Source organism: Hydra vulgaris, chromosome 06 (assembly GCF_038396675.1).
Source record: "Hydra vulgaris chromosome 06, alternate assembly HydraT2T_AEP".
Taxonomy (NCBI): domain Eukaryota; kingdom Metazoa; phylum Cnidaria; class Hydrozoa; order Anthoathecata; family Hydridae; genus Hydra; species Hydra vulgaris.
Window position 1 is genome coordinate 24,932,164 of NC_088925.1, and position 20,337 is coordinate 24,952,500.

A 20,337-nucleotide genomic window follows, 5' to 3' on the forward strand; every position below is an offset into this window, starting at 1 on the left:
GCTTGTTATTCTGTTTCTCTTCACTTTGTGCTAATTCTAATTTATTTTTATTTGAAAATGGATTTAATTAATTTAAATTAATTCAATGATAAATTATTTAGAGCTTTTTAATGTTTCAAAAAACTTGAACAGAATCAATCAATATATTATGCCATGGTCGTAGTTTTAAGCAGCATGACTTTATAAATTTTTGAAATGCTTTTAAGACGGTTTAAACTCATGCTCGCTAATTAAATTTATGAACCGAAACAACCATAATTTACATTTGCGAGTGCGTGAGTATCAGTTGCATGACAATTTATATATTATAATTGTTTCATTAAACTGTTTATGGTATCTATATAGAGTTTATCCGTCTTAAAAAAAGAATTCAATTTAATTATATAAATACAACTAAGAATTTAAAAGTTTAAAAAGTTGTTAAAATTCGTTTATTTATTAAGATATAAACTAATTTATTTTTTTTTAAATTTTTTTTTAAAATAATTTGCATTATAAGTATAATAGATATATAACTTATTTTTAAATCTAGCACAGCAAACCAAAATGGCTGCCAGACGAAGGTCATCAGTGAGTACGAGAGCGCAATCAGTTGATTTAGAAAATTTGTATCCTCATAATCATTTATTTGTTTTAAAGCCAGACAATCCATTTCGCAAAGCATGTGTTTCGATTTGCACTTCTAAAACGTTTGAGTCTTTTATAATGTTAGTCATTGCTGGAAACTGTGTCATGATGGCTATGAATACTCCTTTACCGAATGATGATAAATCAAATCTCAACATAAAGCTGGTATGTGGCTTTTTACGTATTTGAATTCAAATTTAGTTCGTACTTCTTTTCATGTATTTTCTTTTATTAGTTATTTTTCTACTTACTTAGTTTATAAAGTTTTATAAAGTTCCTTTTTTTTTGTTATTTGAACAGTATATGTCCTTTTTTCTTTTTCTTTTTACGATTTACTATGTAAATCGTAAAATGATGTTTAGCGTTTTTCGCGTTCGCTAGCTTAGATTTATAGGAGCTTGGTAAAATTTGGATGTATAGGCGCAGTGAAAGGTACATAAATCAACTGACTTGGATAGAAATAGGTTCAGTGAGTGCGCAAACGTGGACTGAGGGTTTAGGTTTGGGCTGGTAGTCGCGCAAATGATAGAAGACTTTTTCTTTTTCGCGTTTGTGGACATGAAAGACAACGTCAGATTAGCGTGTACTAGGGAAACTTTAATAAAATTTAGAAAAAAGTGCACGGGGGCTGCATTATGGTTAAAAGATCATGGAGGTTCTCATAGAATCCTCAGACTAATAATTAGATCTACTTCTATGATCTTGTCAGTGTTTAAAACTGATAAGTCTTAAAAGTGAGAGAAAAAAATAACCTAAAAGAGGCAGGAAAAAAAAAATTAAGTCATACACAACTCAAACTCTTAATCTAGACTGTTTTTTAATGAAGTTTTTAATAAAATAAAACCTAATTAAGTCTAAATTGAATGTAATTAGGCTTTGTTCCTACGTTAAAAACAGTTCTTCGGATCATCTTTGTTCCTACGTTAAAAACAGTTCTTTGGATCATCTTTGTTCCTACGTTAAAAACAGTTTTCGGATCATCTACGTTAAAAACAGTTCTTGGATCAATACTCGTAAACCTAGCTGCGCCAATGTTAAGACGATAGCTTAATCATTTTTTTAGTTTCTTTTTATATAAATACATAATTTATTACTAATTATTTATAAAAAATAATATTTTTACATTTTTTTTTACAACTTTTAAAGTTATATTAGAAAATGAATCCACTTTTGAAGCATTTAAAATTTTAAAATAGAGTTTAAACAAACTAGTACAAGGTCAGGACTATCTGAAATTAATCCGAATTAATTTTTTTAAAATTTACAGATTTTTTAAACTCAAAAAATCTAAGATCCAAATATTTTTAATAAAGTTATAACTTATGTAAATTATAATTTACGTAAACTAAAGTAAATCCAATACGTAACTACGTTACGCGGGTTCTTTATGTTGGAAATTCGAGTTTTAAAATTTGCTAAAACTTTTGATATTAAAAACTGTTAAAAACTCGTTTACATTGTAAAAAAACAAACAAACAATAACTTTAAGGATACCAATTAAAAGCAAAAAGTTAAAGAAAAATCTTTTGTTTCAAATCAAAAAATTTTCTTCAATTTTTTACTATTTACAATAGTAAGGGCCCTATTATACCTTTGATTTGTAAACTAGTTGAAATATCTTCTATAGCTAACAACACGTATAAATATTTGCAAATAAATCTCGAAGTGAAATTTCGAAGTGAAATTTCGAAATGAGGGGGGGGGGGGAGGGGGGAAGGATGCTCAATTGTTAAATTCTAAAAAAAGTTCTTTAAAACTTAAAATTAAAAAAAAAAAGTGTCTATGTGTGTGCTAGTGAGGGAAGGGGGAACACGTGTTTTCATGACCTACTATAAATACATTAATTGATTAATTATAGTAGGCCAGGTGCTTCCTGGCTCACCCGGTGGCGTCGAATGTGACACTAAACACTCTCCTATTAGTATTACTCTTTGTTTTTTAGTACTCAAAAATCCAACGAAGTTGAGCGTTTTTGTTTATGAAAATCATATTATTGTAAATAAGTAAATTGGAAAAATAATAAAAAATAACAATTTTAGACAAGTTTTGAATATTTACAATTTAAAGTTTTAATAATGAATTTTTAAACAAAATCTTCCAAAAAACGTGTAGGATCCAGATCAGTCAAAAATATCTTTATCTCCGAGATCCTGTAAAGCAAAGGACTGTTTTAAGTTCAAAAGTAGTTATGATATATTTTACACAGATATTATTTTAAATTAACAATTAAAGATCATCCAACCAACCAACTAAAGTTTATCCTATTAACTCTATTTGGATCTTTATAAGTATCATTAATTAAGTTAAGTGTTAGAATATGATGGTACCTTTAAGTCACTATACGGGGATAATAAAACTAATTCTCAAAAAATGGTTGTTAAACATTTATGCAAAAATTTTTTTAAAAACTCACTAAATCGGAAAATGTTATTGCAGTGGCAGATACACACATTTTTTAATGCTTAAATTTCCAGGCATGGAGCAAACTCTCAGCATTTATATGCTTATACTTAAGTCAAATAAGGATGTTGTGAAAAAAATTGCAATGATCAGAACTTGGGAACAAAAAAGCCCTAATATTATAGCTATACCTGCCCCAAACGTGAGAGTAAAAAGTTGATTAAGTATTCTTTTTATTATTGTTAAGGTGGTAGACCACTATCAAAAATTAAAAAAAAAATCATTTTTTCAATTGTAAATTTTATAGGTATTACAGTTTATCGTATTTCAAGTAAGTTTTATATATAAAAAAAAATACCATTAAAAAATAATTTTTTAACAAAGCGGTGTAAACAACTTTTTTTTTCCTATAGAAACGCTTTGTTTATTCCGTTAGTATACAGTTAAAAAAGAAATATCATAATTATAGATGATGATTGCAACTCTAAAACTATTTTTTATTTATTGATTGATTTTTTTGGTGCATTTGGCTGCATGAGTTTTATTAAACTTTCTAAATATATAATAATTGCTGTTTTCTGTATCGTACAGAAGTTTTCTGTAATGTACAGAAGTGATAGGACTGCAGTCCTATCACTTTGATTAAATAATACTTAAATTAATGCAAAAAAAAAGACAAAAGAAATTAAGTACGACATAGTGCTAAACTTATTCTCTTCAGAGGAAAACAAAATCAATCACCAAACGTTACAGCTGAAGAAAACGTATCTAACTTGCATAAACTAAAATTAGAATGAAGCATTGCAAAAAATAAAAAAAAAAATAAAAAAATGAGCATATGTATCGAGTTCCAGCAGTAAATCTTCTGTAAAAATTGTAAATAATGATTTTATGAATAAAAAACAGTTCTGCTAACTATGATAAGTTCAATATTACAAATGACTGCTGAATATTTATGAACACTGACATTAGATGAAATAATAGCTGCAATTGTTCGCTGCCAAAAATTTCCTATCAATTTAGTTTTTGAATTATAACTTTTTATGATGATCAAAATAATTTGACTTATAGCACTGTCTTCTAATTTTGTTTACATCTTGTTAGCAGAGCCAAAACTAAAAGCAAACTAGCAACTTTGAACTTTTGATGTTTTTTTATGAGCAATATTAGTTTTTTGTAAAATGGGTAAAAGAATCCAATGATATATAAAAGTCTTATATACATGTCTGATCCCATATAGAAATTTTTTAACTTGTTAAATAAAAAGATTATAATAGATACATAACTGAAGCTAGCATGAATGCCGCAGCAAAAAAGTTCTGAAAATAAGTTTATATTCTTAAAATAAAAAATATAATGAGTTAATGAGGACATCTTTTATAGTGCATAATATTTTAGTTTATATATACTTAAAATTTTTTTACTAGTAACAACTATTGGTGTAAAACTGATAGGAGTTTTTAATTGAAACTAAATTACAAATCAAAAGTGAGACAATCTTTTTTGTTTAAATGAAATCTAACTTTGAAAATATTATTCTGTCTGTTAATGTAACAAATCTTTTGAAACAATTTTTTTATAATTTGCTTTACGTTTACTCCATAACACCTTTATTATAAGATAAAATGTGTCAATAGGCTTTTAAGGAGACTCACTTAAAAAGCTTATTTATCGATAGGGTCAAATCATATTTTAACCAATTTTAAAAAAGCTTTGCGGGACACCATCTCTGATTTACCTGATTTTTACATATTTTTTATATATTTTATATTTGATTTTTATATATTATGTGCATTATGTAGATAGGTTAAATTTGAAATTTAAGACTTCCAAGTACACCGTTCAGAAATTATAGCCTTATAAACATACAGTGGCCTCCCTTTTTTACAAATGGTCAAAACACACTACTTTAGAGCCTTGTAACTTTTTTCTCACTTTCAACAACTGTCTCATTGTTTCTAGAACTATTTTCTGAATATTTCTATCTTTAAAAAAGTGGTTTTTATTAACTTGTACTTTAATAGAGAAAAATTATAACCTCCTCGACTTCCAAAAGTTGCTAAAGTATGCAAAATGAAATTAACTGTAGCATTTTTCTATTCATCCATAAGTCTTTGTAGATTAGTTTTTTGATTAGCTACTACTGTCTGCATAAAATAGGCAAAAATAGGCAGCTTGTTGCAGTTTAAAACTCAAATATATCTAAAACCAAAATGTCCATTCGCCTAAAAAGTCAAATTTTCAGCCATTTTGAGATGCTTGTAAATTTTTCTACTTTGTTTTGATCTAAGATTAGCAGCATATAAGACCATTAAACCTAACTATCTGAAAATGCAAACATTATAAACTTGTCAAGTTTACACCAAAAATCCCAGCATTTTTAAAAAACCCTATTTATCAAAGATTTTTCCTATTTATCAATGGTTGGATGTGTTATTTGAAATCAGTTCCCCTCTAAGACCAAAACATTGTATATTTGCTGGAAAATCTGACACACACAGTCAATGTTCACTATTAAAATTCGAATCTTTTATAAAATTATAGGTAAGCTTATATTTATAAGTACACTTATATCTTGTGCATAGTAGTCATTTGCGTGTCTCACGAAAAGTGTAGAGAGGCAATTTTCTGCACTTAATTTTATATCAAACAATCTGCATTCATCAAAAAACCCTGATATTTTAAATAATATTTTATTTTTTTGAATTATTTTGCCAGGAGTCACTCTGGAGCTGCTCTGCAGTCATATATTTATTTTGGGAATGTCTTTTGGAGTGAATAAATGTAAAGTTTTTTGTTTTTTTGTTAAAAAAACTATAAATAAAAAAAACCTTTTTTCTTCTATGCGCATCTGATTCAGTAAGTATTCAAAGTAACATTTTAAAAAAAAAAAATTAATTAGTTATTGCATCATTTTCTTATACAATTGATAAAGGAAATAGGATTTATATAAAGGGCTCATATTTGTTTAGAGATCATAAAAAAATGATAATATCCATGTTGTTGTATTGATAAAAAACAGAACAATAAAAAAAAAAAGTTAATAGTAACTTGTTAACATAATTGCAACAAAGTTTTTAAAAATATACAAATGTGATATGGAAAATATTTCCAAGTTTTTACGAAAACTTAAGCATGTTTTTTATTCTACAGTACTTTTTTATTATGTCTAACTTTTTTTTACTGAAAAAAAGTCCTATATAAATAAAATAAAAATATTTGGTATTGCCCAACTCTGTTGTAAAAGGTAATGAAAGTAATAATCACATAGGATTTCTTTAACCAGATATTTTGAGTAATATAACACATATCAGTTATATAGCACTTTTATAATCTGTTATTGCATATATCCTTTTGTTTTCATTTTCAGGAGGCACTTGATGTTTACTTGCTTGCTATATTTATGGTCGAAGCATTTTTAAAGATTGTATCTCAAGGTTTTATTTTACATCGACATTCTTATATGCGAACCCCATGGAATATTCTTGATTTTGTTGTTATTGTTACAGGGTAAGTTATTTTGAAAATGTTATAAAAAAGATTGTTGGTTGATAAAAAAATTTTTAAAATTTGAAAGAGTTAAGTTGAACCATAATTGATTTTGAACTAACAATGAGAAGAGTCTTTCATTATATTTGTCTGGGAACAATTATCAAGTCATTTAAATTTTTCTGTTTGCAGTAGACTCATCTGTTCATTTTTATTTGCTTCAAGTGTTAATCAAAGTTATTTACATTTGTTTTTAAACAATAAATTGGTCTCCTTTTATCTCATTTATATTTTTTTACACAGTAATACTATACAAGTGCAATATTATTAAATAGTGTTTTTGCTGTATATTTAAAGTGCAATATTATTGAATAGTGTTTTTGCTGTATGTTTAAAGTGCAACATTATTGAATAGTGTTTTTGCTGTATATTTAAAGTGCAATATTATTGAATAGTGTTTTTGCTGTATATTTAAATTTTACAACACCTTTAAGGAGTATTTACACTCACTTTTATCTTCAATCAATAACACATTTAAATAAAACATTATAAAATTTCTCATTAACATTTCAACGGTATTTTTAAAACATTTTTTAATATCTTGGTTGTTTTTTTCATTATCAAAATGTCAGCCACAAAAGCTTTGCAAAAATTTTTATCCTGGTTATCCATTTAACCTAGTTTTATACACATCCAAAATGAGGCAAGTTAAAATGTATTTAAAAAAGGATCTGATTAATTAAAAAATCTAGTTAACATATTGAGTATGGTATATGGTTAAATATTTCCATACTTATATACATAATTTTTTTGAACATTATTATTATGGGAAATTATTTAATTTCAATTATTAGTAAAATTTAAATTCAATAATATAATTTACTATTAAGTTGTTGTTTAAAGTGTTAGTTGAAAAACACTATTCAATGCCAATAATTCCTCTCTTCTTATTTTTTTTATTGGACTTCATTGACTAAAAAAATTAAAAAGTTTTGGCTACAAAAGTTTTACAATGATTGTTTTTAATATAGTTTTTATCATGATTTATTTTTGTTATTATTGATAAGTACGGTTTTTTATTCTAGGAGAGTATTTTTGTCTAAGTAATTTTTTTTTATACTTTTTTAGTATTCTGCCATATGCAGGTCTTCAAGGTGGACCAACTAAAGTTATAAAAGCTGCAAAAGTTCTAAGACCTCTTAAACTTGTTTCTGGAGTACCAAGTAAGTATATATATGTATATATAATAATCAGTTCTAAAGTACCAAGTAGGTTGTATTATATTTATTGTTATTTAGCTTCACAAAATTACAATATTATTACTGTATCTTTTTATTTAATGTATTTTTTCATAAAGTGGGGTTGTTTAGATAAAATACTACCAAAAGGTCAAAAACTAGATTTATAATCAATTTCAACAACAATATATTGTTTTGTGTACCTTTAGATTAAATTTAAACTAATTATTTTGGATAGTTTAGGAGTGAAGAAATTGAAAAAGTTATTATTAAAAATAATAGCTTTTACAATTAACTTTTGAATTTCAACTGAAAACATTTTACATCAGTAAAATGTTTTTCTAATACTGCCTTTTTTTTAAACTTACTATCTTTCTCTAAACGTCCAAATATTTACATGCTAACTGTAACATTTTTTATAATGTTTCTTAGAAAATTATTTTTAATGTTTTTAAATAATGACTCAGTGATATTTTTTAAAGTAAAAGTTAACTTAACTTTTTATACAAATTATCAACAACAAAAATTGTTTGACACTTAAGTATTCTCTCATTTTGTTGATTATTTTTTTTTTTTATCTTACTTTGTCAATTTTTTGTTTTTTTTTATCTCATTTTGCCAATTCTTTGTTCTTTGCATTACTTTATTAATTCTTTGTTTTTTGAGCTCATGATGACCTGTAACCATTTGCACATTGGTGTTACAGAGTTTCTGTAATAAAAATTTGCATGTGTCTTTTTTTCTGTATTAAATATTATTAGGAAATTTATTTACCTTAAATAACATTTTTGTAAACAAGTATGACTGTGTCAGACTTTTGTATCAGCAGTGCATCAGGAATAAAATGAATAAGAAAGTCTTTTCAACAGGATTAATTGCATTAGGATTGCACAGTAAATCCATAAACATAAAATATTCAATTTTGTGAGTTTTTTTTTATTTTTATTGCTGGCGCATCTTTATTGCTAGAATAAAAGTTTATTCATACCCCTCATCATTTTTGATGTTCAATTGAATTAGATTGAGAATTTGATTAAGACTTATTTGATACAAACTTACAACTCTTAAAGAATTTGTCCTTTTTAGATTAAAAAATTCAAACAGCTGTGGCCAAGTTGTCTAAATAAAAAACTTGTGTGGGGACAAATGAGACAAATAACCACATGTGTCTCCTGGGAAGGCTTAGTGTAAACAAAAGAAAATACAATCTTATAATATACTGAAATTATATTTCTCTTGAATTTACTTTCTGATATTGAGATATCTACTAAACAATTTATCATATGAATATACTATGCTATCATAAGACAAACAACTATTTAAGTTATAGGGCACCGCTAAAATGATTAAGAGTTAACACATTTTTCCTTTTCTTTCTTTCGTAAGTTTCGCACAAATGCTCAATCTAGCATTTGATGAATTCATTTTTTTTCCCACTCAGCCATACTGCAGTTTTTAAGTAAAAAAATTTTTTTCTAAAGTTCTTGCAACTTAAGATGTTCACAACTTCTGCTTGCAGCCTCTCCGCAGCTTTGTACTGTTCTTGTTTAACTTCATCAACAAGACTTCATCTCCAGATTGTTCACCCGGCATTTCCTTTTGTCTATGAACTCTTTTTTCATTCTTCAAACATTTCATCTATGAGTTAAGGCTAAAAAGTAGGTGTAAATTTTTTCATAGGGATGAAGAAAGTTACCAATTGTGTATCACTGCTTACTGTATGCACACCCGCAAGATTGAATGAATGGTTATTGCATGGTATAAAATGAGCAGAATGATGGGATTAATTAATATGTATAGTCATTACAGATGCATTTTTATAGCTTTGAGCATATCAGTTTCTCATTTCTAGTTTATCACAACTGGTTAATTTAGGATATATTGGATGTGCTATCAAACATAATAGTGTAATATTTTGCCTTCCTAGTGTCATCCAGTATAGTCATCTTAACATGATCACCAAGCAAAGTTATAAAATCATTCTGTATTGTAGGAGAGAGATATGACACCACAGGTTGCTTAGTAATAAGTTACTTTTTAATTTTAGCAATATGTAATAACCTTAGCAATATTACCTACCACTGTGTCATACATGGCTAGCGAAAGCAAATTTTCTAGAAAATTTGCTTTTGCTAGCTTGTGCAGAATGTTTGCTAACTTGTGCAGAACTTGACTCAGCCTCAAAACAGCCTCTTCCTGGTTGTGTTATATTCTCTATTTCTTAAAAAAAGAGTTTTTCGTGTGCTTGTATAAATTTGTCCAAAACCCCAGCTTGCTTCTGCAAGCTGCGTGTTTCCAGTGTTAAATGTTTTTGACCTTGCTGCTGCTTTTTTTAAGCATTTTTCTTATCACCTTTCTAAGAAAACTTTTAGTTTTAGTTTAGTATGAACAATTATATAAAAGAAAATGTTAGCGTAACGTTATAAAATAATAATGATTATTAACCTTTTGAGTATTTACTTATACCAGGAGTATTTTCTCTTATTCTGTTTATTATTTTGAAAAAAACTATTTTATATATTATAAGTATATTACTTTACACTTTGCATAATTATATAAATTAACATAAATTTTACACTTTGCTATATAAATTATATTTTTGTCAAGAAATTATAACAGAAATAAATTTAATTTTTGCAAATCAATTTGTTTTGTATTGTAATGACTTAAACACCCACCATCATATCACCTATTGGGAATTGGTGGTATGATACATGTCTATGATGGTAGGATGTTAGTCATTTCAATTGCAATGCCTAAATGATCCATTATCTATTGCAATGCCTATTGTTTTCATTGAGGATATCTTAATTTGTTGATGATTAAATTAGAATTAATAAGTGCGTTTAAGCAATTAATACAAAACGAACTTATAGTGGAAGTAAAATCTGACAGCTACAATTGAACTTACAATTGAAGTAAAATCTAACAATTTTTATTTTATATTAAATCATTATTTTATATAATTATTTTATTTGTATAAATTAAATAATATCTTTAAAAATAACTTTTTCAGTACTTTTATAAACATTTTTTAACATACAGTATGTGCGAATCATTTTATAATAAAATAAATTGCACAAAAAACTCTTTAATTACAAAAAAGCCAGTTGCAATATACATTTTTATATGCACAATAAACTCTTTAATTACAAAAAAACCAGTTCTTTATGTAAATACAAAATTTTTTATCTATAAAACATCTAAAAAAAATTTAAATCTGGAACAGCAGTTATTTTTTTAAATATATAGATATTAGCATAATATTTTTAAATTCTTTATTTTTTCTTAAAAAAAAGATAAAACCAATATATTTTTTTATTTTTTTAACAGGAAAGGTAAAGATTATAGTTCAGAACCTCTAACTCAGTGACATTTTTGGTGCCCTATTAAATCTTTGTGCCTTGGGCAATTTCCCTCTTGGCTCCCCTACTTCACTACTGCATGCACACAAATATTATTGTAGTATCTATATTTAAATCCACATTCCAGGCATAATCATAATGTCATCATATCATAAACATGTTTAAACTTGCTAATAATGAACAATTTTGTGAAAACAGTGTCACAATATTTTAAATTATTTATGAGTATAACTTTTTTTTGCATATTTTTTATTAAAACTTGTGTCAAAAATTAGGTTTGCAGCTGGTCATGAGTGCTATTTTAAAGTCAATGGGATCATTAATGGAGATTTCACTTCTTATTGGATTTGTTATAGTTATTTATGCAATAATTGGAATTTCACTACTCATGGGAATGCTTCGTCAAACATGTGTTTATACATCCAACAATAGTAAGTTAGTATTTTGTCAAGATGTCCTTATATGAGTTAAAGTAAAATGATTAAATTAAAAAAGTTTAAAAAATTGCTACACATGTTATTTGTTACAAAATGTGTTGCTCAATATTATCAAAAAAAGAATTCAACAAGATTCTAAATAACTATTTTTTTAAGCAAATATAATAATAAACTTACATAATATGTCTGGTTCCTAATTTTTTATGTAATTTTTGTAAATTTTATGAAACGCTCCAGTAATTTCTTTAAATCCAATAATTGTAGTAAATTCAGATCAGGTTAGGATTAGGTTCATTATGATCACCCTGCTACTGGTAACCGTAATCCAGTACAACCTGCCTTGTATCCTGATGGATAGGATTTGTTTTTCTAAGCAAAAGCTAAGAGAAGTTAACTTTGATATAAAATATTTTTTACCTTAGGGCTCTTGATTGAGCTGAGATGGTGTTTCAATAAAAACACTCTTAAGCAGATGTTAGCTGCTACTGTCTAGATTGTCTCCTGGATAAAGACTTTAAGGAAAGCAGAAAATTTCTATTGTTTAAGTGAGTTGACCAAGTCGCATCACTTCTTCATGTATTAGTTTGGGTAGATTCTCTAGAATGATGAACACTGGATATATTTGAATCTACTTATGGATTTTTTGCTTGTGCTTTCTTAGTAGTGGCTTTGTAACTCTTTCTGTAATCTCCTAATGAGGGTACAGGTCTTAAGCTCAGTCTAACCGTCTTTAGGCTGGCTGGTAATAAGGTTTCTTGAACTCTGTGGTCGCTTTCATAGACTGATTATATCAGCAGCTGTAAAATATTAAAGTATTAACAGTGGTATGTTGTGCATGATAGGTGTCTCTTTAAGTGCTATGGTGTCAGTTGTTGAGGTCACATAAATAGCATTTTTTTAACTTAGGAGTAGTTAGCAGGAATAAGATGATTGCATAGCTTTTTTCTAAGGCTATATTGCTTTATAAGGCTATATTATAAGGCTATTTTTTTATAAGACTATATTGCTTTTTTCTATATGCTATCTATAAGTCAGTCAAGTTATCTGATAATTTAAAACCTGAATAAATATAGAAGTATTATACATAAAAACCATCATTACCACTAAATTGTTACAATCTATTTTTTCAAAATTTATGTGGTTTTTCAAGTAACCCTTCATTAGCTGAATCTTACCTCTTGCAAAGTTCTTGTTCTAAGAATGAACTCTGTTGAGTTAAAAACATCATTCCAAGAACATTCCATTATTCTCAGATTAATAAATTTTTAATTTTAGTTTAGATGTTAAGTTCTAGAGACTTCTGGAAAATCTCTAATAATGTCATTAACAAAGTCTAATAGTGTTGTTAACAATCTTTAAGAGTGTCATTAATGATCTCTAGTAGTGTCAATAACAATCTCTGATACTGTCATTAACAATCTCTAATAGTGTCATTTACACTTTTTAATAGTGTCATTAACAAAGTCTAACATTTCATCTCTCATTTTTAGATTTTATCTTACTAGATTTTTTTTCAACACTAATATTAAATAAAACCAAAAAGAATATTTAAAATGTAAATGGTTTAATAATTATTCTTTTCTTACGTAGATGGTTTAATAATTATTCTTTTCTTACGTAGATGGTTTAATAATTATTCTTTTCTTACGTAGATGGTTTAATAATTATTCTTTTCTTACGTAGATGGTTTAATATTTCCATATTGCTATAGTTGCTGCTTAAGAAATTTATAATCTCTTGTTTCACAATAGTTTGTAAATCTGTATTCAGTAAAATTGTATCCTTTTATTAACTGTTTCTTCATGCACAAAACATATTTGTTTACCTAGTTTTATTCCTTAAACATTGGTTCTACGGAACTCTCTACAGTCTTCATGTTTTCATGATTTATAAAATTTTTCTTCAACTGTTTTCTTGCTCTTTAACTCTTTGCTTTATTTTCTAGTAACTCACTACTTAATAATGGTTGCGTTTTTTTTTTTAAAAAAAAAAAAACAACTTCCAAATACCTTTTTTTTTAAAAAAAACAACAACAAATTTACTTATAAGGCTACAAGCAACCAACATAAGTAGTGGTTGCTTGTAGCTTTGCAAATTTGTTGTTTAAAACAAGGCTACAAGCAACCAACTTACAAGGCTACAAGCAACCAACATAAGTAGTGGTTGCTTGCAGCTTTGTAAATTTGTTGTTTGAAAAAGATAGATATAGGAACTAAAATCAAAGCAAGTTTTTTTACGGATTTTATTAAATAGGTTTTCATAGTTTTTTTTTTCTCCCTTTAAAAGAGGGAGGAAAAGAACATTTTTACAAGAGGCAGTCTTAAGGTTAAGTTGTAACACAATACCTTTTGTTACTTAAAATTAGATTGAACTTCTAAAAGTTAAACAGTGATCATATTTCATTATAAGCAATGTTTTTAGCAATTGCAATTGATCAATTTTTATGTGGTACAAGTGATACTGGTGGAAGACCATGTCCTGATGGTACAGAGTGTCTAAAGTTTTGGTCCGGTCCAAGTTCTGGGATAACAAGCTTTGATAACATTTTACTTGGATGTATTACAGTGTTTCAGTGTATGACAGGTGAAGGGTGGACTGATATTATGTATGCGGTATGATATTTTTTTAAATAAATTAAAAACAAAATTATTGTTTAAAAATGAAAAAATTGTAAAAATAGATTAATATGCAAATAAATTTCTGATTTGCTGTTATTAAACATTGTTATTAATGTTGAATATACATATATATATATATATATATATATATATATATATATATATATATATATATATATACATATATATATATATATGTATATATATATATTTATATATATATATATATATATAAAAATATATATATATATGTATATATATATATATATATATATATATGTATATATATTTATATATATATATATGTATATATATATATATATTTATATGTATACATATATATATATAACAGGGATTTTCAGTGTAACAGGTAATATTTTGTCTTCCTAAATATACATTTTTTTTCCATAAAAATCAGTCCCTAACTTATTAGGATAAATGAAAAGTACATTTATTGACTGACAAATAAGTAGAACATGGAAGGAAGTGCTGCTACATAGATTGTGGTTTACTAATTCAATGAATGAGCTAAAGAATTAGGAAGAAAAAATTCACAAAATTAAAGGCTGCATTTTGATGGACTACAAGACATTTATTAAATGCAAGTTCAGTCAACTTTCCAGTGACAAAAATTATACTTTATTTGTTTGTATTGGTGAAAAATTTAAATAAAAAATATACTGATAAAATTGCTAAAAAAATACAATTTTATGAACAACCATTTGTTTGTTGCTGAAAGAAGAATAGAACTAATGTGACACCATCAACTTTGATATCAGAAATTTATATTCATTCAACCAAGTACTAGACCTTATGCGTTTTAGACTTAACTTTTAATTATTATGCTAAGAAAACTCTGGAGTTGTATGAATTTACAGACATAAATTTTGTTATGAAAAAGTTCAATTCACCAAATTGTCTGCAATTCCATTTCATCTAAAAATATTTAGATGATATTGTAAAGCTGGTAAAATCTATCACTTCAGTACAAATCTATCATTTCAGTACAAAAGTTAATGGGTATCATCATCCATAGTCTCCAATTATTTTTTAGAAATAATGAAAAATTTTGAAACTTTTTATACTTTTTAAGTTCTGTTCTATAAATCAAATTTAAAAGTTTTGTAAAAAATGCTTTTTACAATGCTTTTTTGAGCTTTTTATAACTTTATAAACTAAATTTTTTATAACTTTATTAACTAAATTTTTTATAACTTTATAAACTAAATTTTTTATAACTTTATAAACTAAATTTTTTATAACTTTATAAACTAAATTTTTTATAACTTTATAAACTAAATTTTTTATAACTTTATAAACTAAATTTTTTATAACTTTATAAACTAAATTTTTTATAACTTTATAAACTAAATTTTTTATAACTTTATAAACTAAATTTTTTATAACTTTATAAACTAAATTTTTTATAACTTTATAAACTAAATTTTTTATAACTTTATAAACTAAATTTTATATAACTTTATAAACTAAATTTTTTATAACTTTATAAACTAAATTTTTTATAACTTTATAAACTAAATTTTTTATAACTTTATAAACTAAATTTTTTTTTAATTATGGTTATGCTAGGGTTATAATTTAATAAATTTTATTATAAAAATTATTAACTCACATGCATTTCAAACATTTTATTTATTGATGAAAATGATATATATGAGAAATGTTTATAGAGTAAAGTATATATTTGAAAAAATAAAGCCATAAAAATTTAACTTCTTAATGAAGCTAAAGTTGATGTTGTAGATATTTGTTTATATATTCAAGACTATTTTCTGTGATAACGTTTTCTGATATAATAAATCTTTGTTCTAGTATGTATAAATATAAGAAATTAGTAATTGTATATATATATATATATATATATATATATATAATATGTTAGTGTATTCTACAAACAGAATGCTCAATGTTCTTAAAGAACAGAGTAATAATAAATTAAATTAGTAAAAACACTTATCTAATTTTTTCTTTCTTCTACATAGTGTTTCTCCATCAGTAGGTTCATAAGGAAGAAGGTCTAAACATTAAAAACCAAGCAAAATTATATATATATATATATATATATATATATATATATATATATATATATATATATATATATATATATATAAATATATATATATATATATATATACACACTCTTGCTTGGTTGATTTAGTTTTTCCATTTTCAGGTCAGTTTGAGGTGTTTTTAAAAAAGAGAAATTGTTTTAAAGACCAAAAAAAGTTTAATTTTTTTTAAAACTTTTTTTATTATTATTTGATAGACTGCCTGCCCCAACCAAACCCTCAGTCAAAGTAGCAGCACTTCCTTGCAGCAGCAGACTATAAGATAGTCAATGTAGTAACACTCCGCACATGTTTTACAGTCAAAAAATAAAAAATAAAAATATTCAAAATGTTTTTATTTTTCAAAAAAATAAAATAAAAACATTAGTATGTTTTTAAAACACGTTCAAAATGTTTTTAAAAACATTCTAGTCTTTTAATTTGCGTTTTTGTGGTTTTTAAAAAAAAAACAATAAATTTAATTATTGAATTTCCTAAATTAAGTTAATACGTTTTGTTATAAACTGACCTTAATTTTGTCAAACTAGATGTCATAGAGTAGTTAAGAGTGGTTGTTTATACAAAAACAGTAAGTTTAAGACATTTACTATAGGAATATATATATATATATATATATATATATATATATATATATATATATATATATATATATATATATATATATATATATATATATATATATATATATATATATATTTATCACCAATATAATAGGTGAAAAATCAAATAACGGATAAAGTTTCTAATTGAATTAACTTAAGTATTAAAGTTTATTAAAGTAACGCTTGCGTATTAATTATGCAGAATTTATTTTATTTTAAAGCACCTTAATTACTTAAAAAATGTAGTGTCAAAACAAGTTAATTTTATTTAAATTTTATTAAGTTATTGAGTTACATTATTGTGCGGTGGTGTGGTTAATTAAATCCTTTGGAGTCCTTTTTAGTTTTTTTAATATTTTTTATTAATCAATTAACATTTAATAGTATAAATGAGCATAACATTTTTATGCTCATTAAAGTGTACATTTATTAACTGAATTATTTAGGAAGAAGCCCAGTAAGTGAGTATATATTAAATTATTCGATAAGCCATAGGTTTGGCATTCCATCATGTTAACATATACCGACTAAGATGTTTAGCTATAGAGGCAGCACATACACTAACTGATTTATTTATCCATTGGCGCAGTGACCATACATTCATCACCTTAGGATTTTGGTTAAGGGAGTTAGGGTACTCTTTTAATAAGTTTTTAACTACTTTATTAAGTTTTAACTAAATAATAATAAGTAGCAAGGTCAGTCATTTGATCATGTTGGAATTCATTTGCAAACAGCCGCATTTGTACATGGGCAGTTATATGTTGCTCTATCAGATCCAGAATTTTCAATTGAGTCAAGCTTTTTATCAAGGTAAATCCTCAACAAGGTCAACTAATGAATGATCAAAGACACTTTACCGTCAATATAATTTATAATGATTTTTTTTAACTTACAATTTTTTATTTTTAAAATTTGTTTTCAGTCATTTAAATTTTTAATTTAAATTCTAATTCGCTTATAAACACTCATTAGGTATGCATAATCTTTATTAGATTAATTTGCCTTCTCCGGCTTCACTTCTCAAAATTAATATAATTTACAAATGTAAAAGGTTTCCAAAAACGGGTGCCACATGTGCGACCATGAATTTTCCAGTAAGTAATAAAATCATATAAAATATTCCATCATTTGAATCCATTTTAATATCATTTGATGGTATTCATGCCATCAAATGATATTAAAAACATTTTGTTTGTAATTTCATTTAAAATATTGATTAAAATTTAAAATATAACATGCATTGGCAGCTTATTGTCAATTTCATATTTAAACAGAAACAAACAACTGCAACTTTAATTTAACTTAGCAACTAATCAAACAAATTTCATTTCAAAATGCTGCATAAGTAACTGTGTAACTAAATATAAAGATATATTTTAAATTAAAACCTACAGTTTTGATAAGCTGTGCCACTAAAGTTGAAAATACTAACTAAATATACTAATAAAAATTCAATTTTAAACATTTTTTACTAAAAAACTGTTGAATTTGAAATAAAATAAAAAGCATATGTAAATTTTTTAAGAAGTTTTTAGTAATAAATTTAAATTTATAAAATCTAACCTGTTTTTCCTTTAACTATTAAATAAATTAGTAAACTAATTAGATTCATACATGATTGAATATCTAACATAAAATTATTTAAAACCAAAAGCCATAAAAAATTTAAAATAACTTACTTATATTTAAAATAAAGTCATTGCCAACTTCTATAAATATAAACAACCTGTTGAGATACAATTTCAATACATGACCTACAAACCATAAAATATTTCATTGCCTAACACCTTTAAAAATTAAACTTAAATAATTTAAAAGCAGATTAAAAAGTTACAAAAAGTACATTATATAATTATAAAGATTTATAATTAAAAGTATATTCAATAGTTATATTATTTATGATAATGATAATAGATAGATTCATTGGTATTTCAGAGATTTATAAAGTTTAAAAAAGAAACATGTGTCATCTACGATGCCTTATGGATTATCAGTTATAAGTGTCCCAGTTGAATTTTATATTATGTGCAGTATAATACTATTTTGATGGTTTTTTCAATTTTATCATTGTTGTGCATTCATTTAGAATGTTTAACAGAAGTCTGTTAAAATAGTTGAAAACCTCCAAATTTTCATTTTACCTTGATAATAAGTATTTTTAACTTTTTATAATTTTTACATAAAATAATTTTAATAAAATTTATTTCAATTATTTTTTTCAAATATTTATTTCAAAGTTATTTCAAGTATAAAAATTAGCATTTTTAATTATGCTCTTATTAAAAAACCTTTTTAAGTCTCTTACTGTTTTTATATTAGTTAAGGCCAGCGCGTGGTAAGTTCAAATCATCAGCTTGGTTTTTTAAAAATTGTTTGTTATTTAAAATGCATAACAAAACAATTTTATAGTTCTATAGATTTTATATTCTACTGCTATTCATGAAAGTTTAAACGATTACAGAATTTTAAGTTCTAATCTTCGGTTTTTCTTGAATAAAAATCTAATGGAAATAGATATCAAAATAATTTTTTTTTCAATTTGGTAAATAGGTTATTTGTTAATAGAATAAAAAAAAGCAGGTTTTGACTCATCACTGTTTACTCAGAAATTTCATTAAAAGGTAGGTGATACAAATTAAGAGGTGTCACTAAAGTTTAAACGATTTTATTTAGGATCAATTATTTGCTAATCAATTGATAAATCCAGTGTAAAAAATTTTTTACTTTTATATAAAGTTAAAATGAGTAGTTTACAATCAAAAAACATTACAATCGTCACAACATTATCAGGCAGCTTTTATTTCATTAAAAATCAACTTGAAATATTGTAAATTTCAAAGTAATTTCAATTGCATGCAAATGGGTCGAAAATCAGTTATTCAAATCAAGTTAATGGAATGGCGAGGACAAAAAATCACACAAACATTCAAATAAGCAAAATACTTCACGCTTCTAAATATTCGAAAAACCATCAAAACCTGGGAACTTTCCAAGGATGTCTCCAACATGCCTCGTACTGGAAGACCATCCAAACTCAGCAACCGTGACAAAAGTGGTATATTCAGAATGAGCAGAGAAAACCCCAGACTCAGTTACAAAAAGCTAGCACAAATCTTCAACAAGTCAAAAAATAATCCAAAAGTTAGTAGAGAGCTCGTGAGACAAACATTGGTAGACAAAGGTATTGGAATGTACATAGCTGCTAGAAAACCTATCCTTTCAATCACAGATAAACGTAAACGACAAGTGTGGTCCAAAGAAAGGCTGGATTGGTCTGTAGAACAGTGAGCAAAAGTTATTTGGAGTGATGAAGCTAATTTTCAAGTCGTAAACCGCAAGGGAAGAGTCTATGTCAAAAGATTTGCAACTGAGAAATATTCAGACAGGTTTTTGCAACATTGTCGACAAGGTGGTGGAGGTTCGGTTGGCATCAGGGGATGTTTTTCTCACAAAGGTATAGGCTTCTGT

General features: G+C 25.6%; 1 protein-coding gene across 5 annotated transcripts in view; it reads left to right on the forward strand.

The window, feature by feature from the left end:
- The first annotated feature begins 503 nt into the window (after nt 1-503).
- The window catches only part of LOC101236982 (probable voltage-dependent N-type calcium channel subunit alpha-1B), a 115,669-nt gene continuing 95,835 nt past the window's right edge, over nt 504-20,337 (forward strand). For 4 of the 5 annotated variants that reach the window (XM_065799677.1, XM_065799678.1, XM_065799679.1 and 1 more), the window contains exons 1-5: nt 504-792; nt 6,398-6,537; nt 7,645-7,739; nt 11,395-11,550; nt 13,978-14,168. In XM_065799677.1, the coding sequence (XP_065655749.1) occupies nt 547-792; nt 6,398-6,537; nt 7,645-7,739; nt 11,395-11,550; nt 13,978-14,168 (828 nt within the window). In that variant the 5' untranslated portion in view covers nt 504-546. Of the gene's footprint in view, nt 793-6,397; nt 6,538-7,644; nt 7,740-11,394; nt 11,551-13,977; nt 14,169-20,337 lie in introns of those variants that run through there. The other variant, XM_065799681.1, reaches the window with a different exon arrangement.